We start from the raw sequence: 15770 nt of genomic DNA, 5'->3' as shown, positions 1-15770 counted from the left end.
TTAGGAACCCAGGGAAAGCCCAAGAATACACATTTGTTCATGATTTCCTCAAAACTTAAAAAACCAGGAGTTACAATTTGGCTTACGTAGAACTAGAAAATCTTGGCACCGCCAAAGTTATTCTGGAAAATCTGAATTGTGCCTCAATTCATTCCCACTTATCTACAGCCACATACTTGGTTGTTCTAGAATATGAAATGTGAAATATGCTTCTATTCAGATGCTCCACTCTGTAACAAACAGGAAAGCTAGAGCCCCAAATTAAACACGAGTCCTGCCTGGGGGAGATTACATCTCAGAACTGCGTGAGCAGGCATGGCAGCCACAGCCTGTAGTCCCAGCGTTCAGGAGGCGAAGGCAGAGGGAGTCCAGCAAGTATGAGGTCAGCCTGGGCTACAGAATGAGACTCTGGGAAGGAGGGAGGGAGGGAAGAAGGAAGGAAGGAAGGAAGGTAGGTAGGAAGGAAGGGACAGAGGGTAAGAGGGAGGGGGAGAGAGAGAGAGGGAAGGAGGGAAGCAGAAAAGGGCAGTAGTAGAAACTGACATACGTGACTCACTTGATTCAAATCCAGTTTGAACCCTCACAATGCTCTCAGCGGGGCAGGGGTTGTAAACCTGCATCTTAAAGAGTTGTTACTGCAAACAAAACTGAACCAAAAGAGAGTCGTGCAGCTAGGTGAGCCAGCCTCTTCCTACGACGAAGGCCTCTCGAGATCCTCGTTGCCTGGGACGAAGCGAGTTTTCTCCGTTCTCAGTTTCCCTCTTAGTAGAAGGTAGAAGTTGCTCACCAGGGTTTTCAGATGTCACGTAGTTCAGTCGAACTTTTCTTCCCCTCCTTTCCTCTTTACTTTCTTTCTCTTTCACAAAACAATGAACTCATGAGTGGGCCCCATGGAGAAGACAGACATTCAGAGGTGTACTCTTCCGCTCATGTTGACGCTCATGGTGGTCCCGGGAAATCTCCTCGCAGCTTTCAGTTTCTGCGTGGGATAATTTGAGTCTGCCTTAAATAATTATCAAGGCATAAAAATTCAAAAAGTTAAAACACTGCCGTGTTCCAAGCACCTGCAGCTTATCAATGCAGCCACCCAGGCCAGCACCACTTGGCTTCAGAACCCTGCTAGAACTTCTTCTGCTCTTTCTGTAGCTTGGACACAGTGGTGGTTACCCTTGGTTCCAGGACAAGGAAGGCTGAGACAGGAGGATTATGAATTCAAAGTTATGCATATACATATTGTGAGACTCTGTCTCAAAAAAATTTTGTTGGTTTGTTTCCAAGCATTTATGGAAAGGACAATTTTTGGTCCTTCCCAAGGCTTCTAGTCACCAGTCTCTCCAGTTGGCATTAAAATGGCCGGAAACAGGAGGAGTGAAAAGACGTACAATTAAATCCATGCTTCCTTCTCTGCTCTAACCCTCAAAGAAGTTCAGCCCTGGAGAAGAATAAGTCTGCTATGAGGATAAAGGGAAGCGATCCTCCCCTTTCTGACTCAGCCATGATGATGTGCGGATGAGGGTAGGGAAGGTCTCTCTAATTGTCCTAGGTGGACCAGCTTTGAATTCTACAGGCAATAGTTGGAAGCTCAGCGGTCTCAGTTAAAAATTATTTTAAAATGATAAAAATTTACATGCTATTGCTTGATAATGTGTATTCCAGTTGTTCCCCTCTCTCCATACAAAGTCTCAGCTCTAGTCTTCCGTGATGGCAATGTGTGTTCTCACTTAACACAACTCCAGTCTCATGCTCACATTGACTTCAGGTATTGGGGTTGAAATACTTCATATATCAGAGATTAACTACTGAGCCAAGAAACACAACTTAGTTACCAACTGGTTGATTTTTTTTTTTTCTGTGATCAAATGAAGCTTTCCCTTTCCAGCCAGTGGTGTTGGGGCAGAGCAGTTGTGTATCCTGAAGGTCTCGTTCAAGAGCAAATCAACTGTGAATTTTGAGGAAATGGTACAGCTATTTCCTAGAAAGAGCGTGCTTAATTCATGTTTTGATCCCCTCCTGGTGTGCTGCATTCTTTAAAGGCGACTTGGCCAGGCCATAATGGAGGAAGCACATTTTCACTGGAGTGGTTTTTCAGCTACAGAGCCAAAGCCTGCCACCATTCGTGGTTTGTATTTTCATAGGAGCCAGCGTCTGTTTAAAATCCTCGTGGCCGATGTTTACTGTACGGTGGTTCCATGGTAGTGTGTGGAGTGTCTACTAAGCGCTGCAGCTATGAGTCACTCAGACAGCCACATTTTTACTGGCTTGTTCTGTTCTGTGTTCCTCTTCCTAGGATATCAATCACCAGAGTGACAGCCGACATTTCTCTTGCTAAGAGGTCTGTCCTCAACAATCCTAGCAAGAGAGCAATAATTGAACGTTCAAACACCAGATCCAGCCTAGGTAAGATGTTTTCATATAGGCATGAGGTGTATGGGTGGGGAATATCTTGTCCTACTTGGACACTGACCTGCCTGGAGAAGGGTTGAATATCTGTGGTGAAAGCCAGCCCATGGGTAGGACAGGGGCAGAGTCCTGCAGCAGTCAGAACCCCCCCTCTCCTTCCCTTCCTTTTCCTCCTCCTCCCTTCCTCCCTCTTTCTCTGTCTCTCTCTCTCTGTCTCTCTCTGCTTCCCTCCCTCCTTCTCTCCTTACTTCCCTCCATCCTCCCCCCCCCCGCCCCTGTCATCTCAGTTCTAGACAGTTAGTGTGGTGGGAGCAGACTTCTCAGGCTCCTCTACACAGTTGCTGCTGGACCGTGGGAGACTACGTATTTCCTTTTCCCTAAACTTCACAATAAGGTTTCTGTCGCAGGTAACACACGACTGACACGGGAGGAAACAAGGTGTTTAGAAGGGGAAGGTAATGATATCCTTGTGTGGCCAACTGGTATACCCAGAAGAATCACACCTTTCAGTGGAAATGGGGACTACCATGCTGGACATGCAGAGGACTTAAACTTGTCTTTCCTGGGTACTTGTTGTAAAGCACCTTAAAAATCCTCCCATAAAGGAGAATAGGAAGTTTTCGATGAGTTAGGGTGTGCACAGAAGTGAGCCACTACGGGGAATGTCTCCCTGAGCCCATGAAATAATAACAGTTTTGGCAGCTGAGTGAGAATATGAACATCTGTTAACCCCAGCACCTGGGAAGTGGAGTCAATAGGATCAGGAGTTCAAGGCCAGCCTAGACTACATAAGACATTGTCTCAAAAGCAAGCAACCAAGCAAACAAACTGAGCCAACTTGGGCACAAGGGACATCACTAGTTCCAGAGATGCTGGGGCACTCCAGTCTAGTGGTAAAGGGTGTTCATTAAGGGCCTCCAGCACCAGATTCTATGACTGCCCCAGCTTTGTTTACCAGTAACAGATTTACAAAGAAGCTTCCCTTAGAACCCCTTGAGAACCTGTCTGGTTGTTGGTTTTCTTGAAGAAGATGAGATAAAAGTGCCTTTGCCTTCCTTGTGCCTCTAATTTGCTTTTTATACATATTTTCCAAATACCGGGTTTATCCACTGTGTAATGTGGTCTCCTCCTGATCTACCCAAGTTCCACCACTGCTTATGGTACAGGGCCATTGCCCAAGGGCTTTGAGTGTTGCAGTAGTGAATATGAACCAACACTCCAGTTCATTACTGGCACAGAGTAAATAAAACCCTGGTGTTTCTGAGCTATTTGGACCGAGAGTTAAGAGTGCTTTGTGGGTTCTGATCATGAGGCAGTACAGTTTGTATTACTGCCTTTTTGTTTCTTCAGAAAAATATCAAATGTTATTTTACATTATTCCATAATATGTGAGGCTTGAAACTAAAATGATGTCAGCTTGTTCTGTTGTAGTTCTGCCTAGAACCTTCTTTAAAACGGTGGCAGATCCTTTGGTCCTTCCCCTAATTCCTCCATTGGGGACCCAGTGCTCAGTCTGTTGGCTAGCTGAGAGCATCCTCATCTGTATCAGTAGGGCTCTGGGAGAGCCTCTCAGGAGACATCCATATCAGGCTCCTGTCAGTAAGCACTTCTTGGCATCAGCAATAGTGACTGGGTTTGGTGGCTGCACATGTGATGGATCCCCAGGTGGGGCAGTCTCTGGATGGCCTTTCCTTCAGTCTCTGCTCCAATCTTTGTCCCTGTATTTCCTTTAGACAGGAACAATTCGGGTTAGTTTTTTTTTTGAGAAGGGTGGGTGGCTCCATCCCTCAATCAGGGACTGTGCCTAACCTCTGGATATGGTCTCTATAGGTTCTCTCTCCCCTTTGTTGGGTATTTCAGCTAATGTCACCCCCATTGAGTCCTGGGAGACTCTTGCTTTCCTGGCACCTGGGACTTTCTGTTGGCTACCCCAAGTTCCCCATCCCTCATTGCAACCCTATAGGAAGATCCACAATATCAACCAACCAGACCCCCACAAAGCTCAGGGACTAAACCACCAACCAAAGAGTACACATGGAGGGACCCATGGCTCCAGCTACATATGTAGCAGAGGATGGCCTTATCTGGCAGCAATGGGAGGGGAGGCCCTTGGTCCTGTGGAGACTTGATGCCCCATTGTGGGGGAATGCTAGGGTGGTGAGGTGGGAGCAGGTAGGTGGATAGGGGAACACCCTCATAGAAGCAGGGGGTAAGGGGTGGGATGGGAGTTTGTGGAGGGGAAACCAGGAAGGGGGATAACATTTGAAATGTAAATAAATGATGAAATAACCAATAAAAAATTTTAAAAGTTAAATAAAACTTGTACTAACATTACAAAAAAAGAGGCAGATCAGTTAAAGCACAAATTGAGGACCCACCCCAATTTCCTTCTACTGAAACAGACTGCAGTAAAAATTGGCTTTATTTTCCAAATGCCCTGAAGAAAAATTTCTTTCTAAATCCTTTCTGACATGCTAGAAAGAAATGGATGTATGTTCGTTATTACTAACAAATATAGACTATTATCTCATAAGGCAGAGGTTTCCTTAAACAGATTTCCTAAAAGGTGGTCACTGGAGAGTCAGCATGGAACCCTTCAGGACGTTAGTAGTTGATAACGTGAAGGTGACATGTGCTTAAGCTCATATTTCAAAAGAGTGTGTGTGTGTGTGTGTGTGTGTGTGTGTGTGTGTGCCTGTGTGTGTGTGTGTCTGTGTGTGCCTGTGTGTGTGTGTGTGTGTGTGTGTGTGTGTGTGTGTGTGTGTACACACCACAGGTGTGGGGGCATGTGCGAAGGTCAGAGAGATGCCCTGGAGCAGGATTCGAGGTGGTCGTGAGCCATGTAATAAGGACACTGAGAGCTGAGCTTGGTCTCCTGGAGGAACAGCGAGTACCCTTAACTGCTGAGCCATCCCTCTAGCCCCCTCATGTTCATACTTTCTAATGTAGATCACACATTAAATGTCAGTGGTTCTTTAAGAAATGAGAAGCTTTTGCTTCTATGCAAAGTCTAGACTCAAATTCAGATTTGGGGCATGACCCACTGCATCGGTGATTCATAAACTATGTAAAGGACTTTTTGTCGCCGTTCTCCACCTGTGAGGCAGTATCAATTTTTGAGACTGCAGCATGCAGTCTAGGCTGAAACTCTCTGTGTTTCCCAGGATGACTTGAAGTCCTTCTGCCTCTGTTTCCTAAGTATTGCGATGCCAGGTATGCACTGCTGAGCTCAACTTTTGTATTTTAGAAAAACATATACTTTGATCATGAGTTTTGCTTTACACAACAACAAGGAGAAGAGGGGTGCCTAAGCCTGCCTAGTAGCACTAACACTCTCATCACAGTACTTGGGAGGTGGGGGCAGAAAGACCACAATGAGCTTGACCTACGTGGCAAGGCTCTGTCCCAAAACAAAGTACTTGGATTGCTTCAGACATTTGAAAAGAACTAACACTTTCCTTTGACTAATTTAGAAGATGTAGATTTGGGTCACCTTACTGTTGCAACCAGCCAGATAGGTTTGAGTCATGATGCAATGCGGCACTTGAATATAGTCAACTCTGTGTGTGTGTGTGTGTGTGTGTGTGTGTGTGTGTGTGTGTGTGTGTGTGTGTTATAGTAACTATACCTTAGGCAATTCCATTAGCTCTAAATTTTAAAGATTTATTTATTTTATGTGAGTGCACTGTCGCTGTCTTCAGATACACCAGAAGAAGGCATCAATTTTATTACAGATGGTTGTGAGCCACCATGTGGTTGCTGGGAACTGAACTCCGAATCTCTGGAAGAGCAGTCAGTGTTATCCGCTGAGCCATCTCTCCAGCCCCGGCTCTAAAGCTTAAATTCAGCTAGACTTGGTAATCTCCTGGTTATCTGAGGAAACTCACAACAATTAGCCAGGATACAAAAATGCACATAACAGTCCCTTTCCATCCCTCTAATGTGTTTCCTAAATGTGGATCTTGTTAAAAGCAACCCCCAAATGGAATCACCCTGGCTATATCAATAACTCCATGCTAGGCCGAGTGTACAGAGCACACCAAGAGAGCTGGCTCGAGTTCTTCTACCAGTCGTTTCATTCTATGCACAATTTTATCTTTAGAGAAGATTTTTAAAAAGAATAGAGATTATGTGGTGTACACCTTTAATCTCAGCACTTGGGAGCCAAAGGCAGGCAGACCTCTGTGAGTTAGAGACCAGCCTCGTTGACATAACATGTTCCAGGCCAGCCAGACCTACATAAGAAGACTATGTCTCGAAAAGAAAAGAGAAAAGATTGTGTTAGACAGGTTTATGAAAGTCCAAAGCAGTTTGTTCTACTGTACAGACACACATCTGAAAGCCTACCCTATTTCTTTTTAGTATGAGTAATTATTACTGAGACTAACCTCTACCTGCCATTTTATTGTTTCCCCCTTTAGCGGAAGTACAGAGTGAAATTGAAAGAATTTTCGAGTTGGCAAGATCTTTGCAATTGGTTGTTCTCGATGCAGACACCATCAATCACCCAGCACAGCTGATAAAGACATCGTTAGCGCCCATCATCGTCCACGTGAAGGTCTCGTCTCCAAAGGTGATCACTGCATTCCTGTCTACACTCTAGAAGCTTCCCTCTGGAGGTTCCTCTCGACCCTTTTAGTTTGGGGGCAGAAGAATGTCTCCAGAGCTCATTAGTCTGCTAATGAGCGCCTTTTAAAACAGCACTCACATTCTAGGGATCTGAGGGGAGTTGAGAGTAATAATACATCCCTTCGAGAGGCTCCTGCCTGCTGTCAGCTTGACAGGATACAAACAGAGCTCAAGGAAGGAAAATTAAAAGTAGACTCTCGCTTCTCATAGGCTGTTTATTCCCTCTGGGCCAATGTTCTGTTTAACACCAATTCTTAAATCACCTCTATTCTCTGCCCAGTTGAGAGAGGGAGTACAGAAACCAGAGAGATATTTTATGTAAGGTGAAAGATCGTGTGTAAACATCTCCCACAGCAGTGCTACAGACCTTGTCATGTGTGTGTAGCTGGGCTTCTTAAGAACATAGTTCTTCCTTGGTTAAGTACAACTGGTCATGATGGTACCGAGTGACCAGAATACAGGAAGATGGCCCAGATCCCACCCTTGATTTTGATGTCCTTTTAGTTCTTACATTTACTTAGGTTTTTCAAGTCAGTGTGTGAACTTGTGCTGTCGCAGCGTGTGTGTGGAGGCCAGAGGACAGCTCATGGAAGTAGGTTTTCTCCTTTCACCATGTGGGCTCTGAGGATTGAGGCTCTGAGGTCATCAGGCTTGGTAGCATTTGCTGTTACCCACTGAGCCTTCTCACTGTTCCCGCTTTGGCTTGTAAACAGTGATGGTGTTGTAAAAGTAAATATGGAATAGATACCCACGAGAGGTGTTATCTTAATACTTAGCCCCTTTCCAAGGCCTCCTAGAATGAGGTTGGTTTGCCTAAATGCAAAGCCAACTCCCCAACCAAACCGCGGTCTCCTATTGTGGTTAAAGCCTAGAGAAGCTTGTGACGTTAGCCTCTTGGAGGGCATTGCTCTTCTGCCGTTAAGTGTGGGGATCCCAACCGTGGTCAGTTAGTTCTGGAGAGTGGGTAGAACAGACCAGCATTCCCTGGACCACTGGAACTGTCCTTGCCCCTTGTCTAAGCATCCTCTGCAGTAAGGCTGTCACCCCATCCCCACTGCACCACCACTGTGGTATCTGGAAGTCCAGGGTCAGGCACTTACATGGACCCATGCACTAAGGTATCACAGACTTCATGAAGGAACACTGTTGAAGTGGAGAAAAGCCCTGCTTCAACATAAATGAAAAATGAAGGAGCGCATGGCCAAAATGCAGTTACAGCTATGACCAAAGCTGTAGATACAGTCTGTCTTATGTCCAGCAATGTTTGGACACAAATGTTTTACCTACGTATTCAATCCTGAAATCGTTTAATTTAAAATAAAATCAAATATTTCATTAATTATTGAAAACTTTGACATGCATAAATATCTGACATGAAGATAATGAACCGAAGTATTACTGAATCAAATAATATCAAAATATTGACTCAATCTAACCAGGAAGAGACCAGCTCTTTCCCTCTGACAGGAAGCTCTGAAGTCCGCAAAAGACGTAAAGGTCCAGGTGGGAAGGGAGGCTGTCCTCAGGACCTCACAGGGAGTTAGGACAGGATGTACATGCTCAGTGCACTCTAGGCCCACAGGGCATAGCACCGAGATTCTGAGTGGGTGATTTCTCATACCGTAGATTCTCCTTACTAATCCTCAGGGTTACATAAACTGAGAAAAAAAAAATCTGAGCCCAGTGTATTTGGTTTTCTTTCAACTCATTGACAATGCCTCGGGTTCCTGTCATCTTGTCAGGTTTTACAGCGGCTGATTAAGTCCAGAGGAAAGTCCCAGAGCAAACACTTGAATGTTCAACTAGTGGCAGCCGATAAACTGGCCCAGTGCCCCCCTGTAAGTAAAATATTATTTTTTCCTCTTAACCATTGATGACCATTTACAAGGGGGCGGGGGTGGGAGCTCTTTCCTTTTATGTCATGGCTTCTATTCTAACAGAGGTGGTAATGGTGAGTGGTTTCTTGGAGTGAGCTGCTGGTGTTCTATTCGGTGGACTCGGGCTTCCAGGACAGCACAGTGTCCGCCTTGTCCTGAGAACCGAACTCCGAGTCTGAAACCCTCTCTCTTTCCTACTTTCGTGGTTACCTTGCAAGCATCCAGGCACCACATCCAGTTAGGTGTGCACTTGTAAGAAAAGAGCAAAAGAAAGTACGCCAGCCTACCTTTCCTTTAACTTTCCTGCTAGAAGATTCTGGCGGGCATGGAAGAGTGTAAGGTTGAAGGTCAAAGCTGGACTGCAGCTGGAGGGTCTGGGTGTTGCTAACAGATGAAGGGATAAGTTTTGAGGGGTGAAAGCCTATATGTCACTTAGTGTCATTGCTAGAAAACACCTGCAGGATTGGAGGGCACACATTGGTGGGCTGGGCTGGGAACTGTTTTCATAGGCATTTAAAGCATGGTATGCTAGTCATGTCTGTGTCTGCTCAGTTGACTAATGGTTCCTGTGCCTAGGTTTCTCTAAAAGATATAACCATCGTCTTGGCTCACTAGATCTTTAAAAATATTTATATAAGGGTCATTTATGCTCTGTGACAGTATAGAATCCAATTCAAGGACTTGGAGAGGTGAGACAGCATGGCTGTTCAAAGCAAGACAAGCTACATACACCTGCTATAAAGGATTGGGGTGAAAATCCAAGAGGTACCTGTGTGCGCGTGTGAGAAAGTTCTTAGAACAGTGCCTGGCACTTGATACATGCTGTCCAGGAGCCACTGTCGTCACCCCCACTGTGCTCTGTGCTTTGCCATACCTGGTCTGTGGGACTCTGTGAGGGTGTTCCTCTCAGGTTCAAGGTCGAACCATATGACTCCATCATCGTGAGCTCATAATAAATGTGTGGTGAAGGCGTAGAGAATGAACGAAAGATTGCACAGACAAGAAAAGCAAGAACAAGGCTACATCTCTTCATTAGATATTTAACATGGGCCTGCCACACAGCTTGCTGGATGCTTTTCACTATGAGCCAGTGAAATAGACGGCCTTAAGTCCCACTTGTTGCTTAAACCAGAGTCGATTGATGAGTTTGCTGAGGTCACATAGCGAATTAAGATTAGAAGTGGATCTGACTTCCAAGCAGTTTCTTCTTCTCCACCACCACCTACCCTCCGCGCACAACACAGCTATCAGGTTACCCGCCCTGCAGATAGATCCAGGGATCTATGTTAATGCCATGTGGCCTACTAAAGATGTCACTTACAGAGTGGAATGCTTGGTTAAAACACAAGAAACCAGAAGAGAACGTGTCACCCAACCCCTGGCCCTGTAATGTTTCACAGTTGAAGAGAAATAGTCTTTACCGAGGATTATTTCTTCAGTATTATTTTAGCAAAATACACTTTACAGGCACGAACAGCCAGCAACTGCGCTATTCTTTCTACTTTCTAGGACAATCTGAGAATAGTAGTTATAATCAATTCAGTATTCTAGCAAGCAGTCACTAAAAATGGAAATGGAATTACAAGAGATTTATTGGAGAAAATAACTTTTCTTTTTATGTCAGTTTATTAGCACTCAGTCAAAACAATTACAGAGAAACTAATTTATGACCTATTGAAATTGAGATTTTCGAGGTGCTAACAGATAAAGGGATAAGTGTGGAGGGGTGAAAGCCAATATGCCCCCTAGTGTCGTTGCTAGAAAACACCTGCAGTTTTTAGAGTGAAATCCTGGGCTTCAGTAGTCCTGACCAGCAAGGCCCCACCACCTATCCAGTGTGCCAACTAAAGAAACAAGGAATGAAGAGCAGAGGAAATCAATGTGTCCAGACTGGCGAGAAGAACAAAGGCATCCGGTGGTCCCCTACCCACCTTCAGGATGCTAGCATGTAAGTTTAGGCTTAAATAAGGGGCAAGAATTTCTGGTCCTGGTGTGGTCCAGCTCATCCACACATCACATCCCCATCTGCTCTGAAAGCTTGTCATTTGTGGAAAACCTCTTCTTCCTCGGACACCATGGCTTCGGCCTTTCTATGCACCACCCAAAGGTCCCCGAGTAAATCCTAGTCCCTTGGAGTTCATTGTCTCTGTAGTCTGACAGTCCAAGAGAAGTTGACAAGTGTCTCTTTAGAATGCCTTCTCTCATGCCAGGATGATCACAAGGGGGCCTTTACAGAGGTGTATCTGCATGCCGTGCTACCTCTGAGATAGATGGGACCCAAATTAGGCGCCTTCACATAGTTACGTGTGAGCGACATGCTGGGTTTGTCTCCAGGTCTGCAATCTCAACTTGTCAGAGTACTAGGAGGACCTCCCTCCTCTATCACGACATTAACAAGACAGGCACATCTTTATTCTGAATAATTGGTCAGAAAGCCTAGCATTTTCAACAGAGCAATAATTAAGGTAACATGTACTTAACATTTTTAAAGTGTGTGATATTGTGTGCATATAGCATTTGTCATTCTGGAGAAGAATCATGCATTCTATTTTGGCCCACATGAAGAAATGTCCAGATTACAAAAGCCAGGAACAATTTTTAAAAATGTGTCTGCATTTGCCCCTTCACTTCCAGACCATAATTATCACTGTCTCCCAGAGACTGGTGATCACTGGGACATTTTAGTTCCTTTGGAAGGATCTGCAGCTTGTTTACTTGGCTTCTGTGTCTCCAGTCTGCTGAGTCTGCAGACTCCAGGAGCAGGGTCTCACTCACACTGCGATGATGTCATAGGCAGCAGGTTCTGGAAAGGGAAGGAGAAAAATTAATTTTCTGGAGCTAAAAAAGATATGTCTGGTCCCAGGGACTACCAGGTACAGACTGTAGTGTGCACCTTATTGTTGGATGATGTCAGATGGTATTGGGGAAAAGAGCACTGCTTTTTTTTTTTTTTTTTTTTTTTTTTTTTAAAAGATGTCTAAGCAAATGCTAATGCAAACACTGGTCATCAGGTTTCTTTGTTTAGAAGTCCAGTACGTGCTCTCGGTATCTCCAGCAGGATAGAGGATATCTTGTGCTTCTCAGTATTGTGTCTGCCAGTCTTTTTCCATAGAAAAGCCGGTGGGTTTAATGTTTCATGGAATACTTAAAAGGAAATACAGTTCTGTTCCAGTCTTCTCGTTTTACAAGTGAGGGACCTGAGACAAAGAAGAGGTGAACCGGCTTCCCAAAGGGTAGATGCCTTGGAAAATGAGAGTGTCTTAATCCAGGAAGACTCCAGATCAGTGGTTCTCGTACTGTGAGTCATGATCCCATTGGGAGTTGCATATCAAATATCCTGCATATCAGGTATTTATGATTCATCACAGTAGCAAAATTACAGTTATAAAATAACAACAATATAGTTTTATGGTTGGGGGGTCATTACAATATCGAGGACTATATTAAAAAGTCACAGCATTAGGAAGGTTGAGAACCAATACACTAGATGGTAAATAGCAACAGGTTAGTTACTACATATATTAGAGTTCCTGTTGCTGTGGTAAAACACGATGAGCAAAAGCAACTTGGAAAGGAGAGGATTTATTTCATCTTAAAGCTTGTAGTCCATTACCTAGGGAGGTCCGGGCAGGGACTCAAGTCAAAAACCTGGGAGAATAAGCTAAAGCTGGAGCTATAGAACTTTGCTTAATGTGTTGCTCCTGGTGCTTTTCTCAGCCTGCTTCTTATAGCACCCAGGACCAGTGACCCAGGGGTAGCACTGCCCACAGAGATGGGCCCTTCCACATCCATCATTAATTGAGAAAACTTTTGGGGACATTTTCTCAAGTGAGCCGTCCCTCTCCCCACATGACTCTAGTTGTGTTGAGTTGACATATACTAGCCAGCACACTGCATATTCTCCACTTGAGAGAACACGAGGCTCTATTGGTAAGGATTTTGCTAGAAGAGTCAATAAAGGGTCAGAGAGTAAATAATTTAGGTTTGTTGAGCCAAGTGGTATTCTTTCCAAAACTATTCAACTTTGCCTTTGAGTAGCAATCATCACTGTGCATATAAATCATGGGGATGACTAGACTCCATTCAAACTCTGTAGAAGCAAGAAGCAGGACCCATGCAACCGAAAGAAATGGCCACTCTTCTTCTAGAGCAAGCTTTGTTACCTATTACTGCAAAATACACAGTCTTAAACATGGCGACTTCAAACAGTGGTACTCAGCAGGGTTAAGTGAGAGGAATTCAACCTGTTCTTCCTCTCCACTTGGTTCAGGGCCTTTGTCATGAGCCCATTTCTGCAGGGCTATGGGCTTCTACCATAGTCTCCTAAGGGTTCATCTTGGTCCCATCCCAGCATCTCCTCAGTATTTAGCTTAACAGAGTGATCACAGAGGCTACCCAGATCCAAGGAGAGGGGACATAGTGTACCATCTCGGTACCGAAAGGACTGAGGAATTTGTGGTCATTTAAAAATCTGCTCTAGGGAGAAAAACGTAACTCCCAGTAGGGAGGCAATCAGGAAAGTGTCCCTAGGCACTGGGATGTAGGAGTCCTTGCAGACTCTTTGTCCGGTAGTTAACCAGATTACATTTTCTTGGTGTGTGTTTACACACTATATATTTATAGGTAACAACTGTCTTCTTCAGCTATTAGTATCTTTTCCTTGTCAGAGAAAAGGCCAGGTTCAACTTGTCCCAGTAGTATGGTAATAAGAGTTGCTTGGCACGACCAGCAGATAGACAATTGGATGATAAATGAAATATAATCCTTTAATCCCACTTAGTTGCAGGCTGGCTTGTGTTACCAAATGCTGACCCGGTGGCTCTTTGAGCTGCTAATGGCTTTTTGTCTGTATAAAATGACATGGACCACTTTTCCTATAAGAGGTGAGTTCATCTTCTCAGCAGAGGCTTGTAAACCTCTAACGTCTTAAGAACCAGAATGGTCCTCTTCTCGTCTCCTTTATTTCCCATGGCTAAATGGACTTGAAGTCATTCTATCACGCAGGCAAGTGCTGAGGGGAATTTTCCACTGCCCAGTTCCAGCAGCATTTAAATTATTGAAAATCGTACGGATTCACTCATCTGCTTGACATATTCTCTCTGCTGTTGCATTCATTCATATGAAACCCTGGACGCTCGCTGTTTAATTATTCATACTGCTTTTTAAAAAAACAAAGTAATCTGCTCTATATCTTCTCTTCACGAAACAAGGCCTCGCAGGATCGAATTTCATTCTACACATTTCGAGAGATTTCAAGCCACCAATCTGGCCGTATAGTATGATGGAAATGGTCCCTTCATACCAAGGCTATGATATAACACACATAATTGACATAAACTTAACAAAACCACTGATTGCCTTTTCCATGGACATCAACACTGCCAGATATTGTCATGGTCTTTGAGGAATAAGAACAGGCAGCAGAGAGAGACACGGGAGGAAAATGCATTGAGATTCAAAATCAGTGTTCCCAAATTCTCACCTTTGTATCAGTGCCACAGCTGTGGCAAGAACTGATTGTTTTTCTTTAGTGCCTTAAGAAAGAGCTTCTGCCAGAGTCGGCCACTCTTGTTTGACTTTTCTCTGTCTCCACATGACAGCCTAGATCCCTAAACAACAGACATCTATATGCGGACTCTGGTTTCCAGCTAGTGAGTTGCATATTCAAGACCTCAGAGACTTTGATAATACAAACAATGCAATCTTCATGTGGAGGTAACATTTACTGGCTGTCATGTAATTAGTACTGGGGCTGAGCCAACCAGCCATGCTATTTTACTGACTAGCATATGCTGGTCATTCTTCTTAAGTGGTAGCCCCTTAGCGGCCTCTCTATATTACAATAGTAAAGAAATGGAAGTGTATAGATTCCTAGTATTGCCCTCTTCCTCTTAGAAATGGGAAAGGTGACACACATAATACTGTATCTACACACAACAAATAAATGGAACCAAGGTATGAGCCATGAAATTGCCACACATATGCTCTCCTGTCTTGCTAAAACTCAGGCGTGAACTGTCTTCTTAAGAGGTAAAACTAGGGGCTGAAGAGAGAGCTTATCAGTTAAGAGCACTGGCTGTTCTTCTAGTGGACCTTGGGTTTGACTCCCAGCACCCACCATAGCATCTTATATCACCATGTAACTCTAATTTTAGGGAATCCAATGCCCTCTTCTGACCTCCTTGGGTGCACACACATATATGCAGGCAAAACACTCATACACATAAAGTAAAACATTAATTTAAATCTAAAGGGAGATAAAGCACAATTGGTTTCTTAGGTTGTAAGCTTTGCATTAAAAATAGTTACGGCTTCCTCCATAAACATGGTGGACAAGATACATGAGTAGTTTGTACTTTGTAGTCATTAAGGAAAACTTACCAGTCATTCTCTGTGTGTTCTCCCTCCCAAAAGAATACAAACAAAGGGCATTTACTCCATTCTTCATATAGGACCCAAACACTAGTGTTTGTTGTGTAAAAACTGGAATGACCGTTAATGTTTGCTCCTTGTCTGGGTTTTAGCACAGACAGCTCACGCAGAGGCACTCAATCCCCAGTGAAGCTACTTAACAAGGGAGGTGGGGGGGGTTCTTAGGACTTTCTGAAACATCAAAACCCTTTAGGCCTTGCTCTTCGCCGAGCTCTGAGTATATGGCGAACCTGTTTCTACCCCCTAGAATTCAGTGCTTTTGTACTCTGTGCTTCTGGGAATGCCTATCCAGACAGCAGGTCTCCTGCGTGTTCCTGCTCACTTGTTTACTTCAGCAGCCTCACAGACCCAACATGCCTCAACTGCAGAAAGGGCAGAGGTGTTCAGCATGGCAGCTCTCCGGAACACACCTTGTTCCTTTTCACTACGGGG

General features: G+C 44.3%; 1 protein-coding gene across 3 annotated transcripts in view; it reads left to right on the top strand.

Moving 5' to 3' along the window:
• Positions 1-15770, top strand: part of Cacnb4 (calcium voltage-gated channel auxiliary subunit beta 4) — a 246132-nt gene that overhangs the window by 219299 nt on the left and 11063 nt on the right. For all 3 annotated transcript variants that reach the window (XM_032903284.1, XM_032903285.1, XM_032903286.1), the window contains 3 exons: positions 2288-2397; positions 6822-6973; positions 8772-8867. In XM_032903284.1, coding sequence (XP_032759175.1) covers positions 2288-2397; positions 6822-6973; positions 8772-8867 — 358 coding nt within the window. The remainder of the gene's footprint in view (positions 1-2287; positions 2398-6821; positions 6974-8771; positions 8868-15770) is intronic.

This window comes from Rattus rattus, chromosome 5, assembly GCF_011064425.1.
Source record: "Rattus rattus isolate New Zealand chromosome 5, Rrattus_CSIRO_v1, whole genome shotgun sequence".
In the NCBI taxonomy this organism is placed as follows: Eukaryota; Metazoa; Chordata; class Mammalia; order Rodentia; family Muridae; genus Rattus; species Rattus rattus.
Note: the sequence above shows the minus strand (reverse complement) of the source record. Positions and strands in the feature narration are given on the sequence as shown.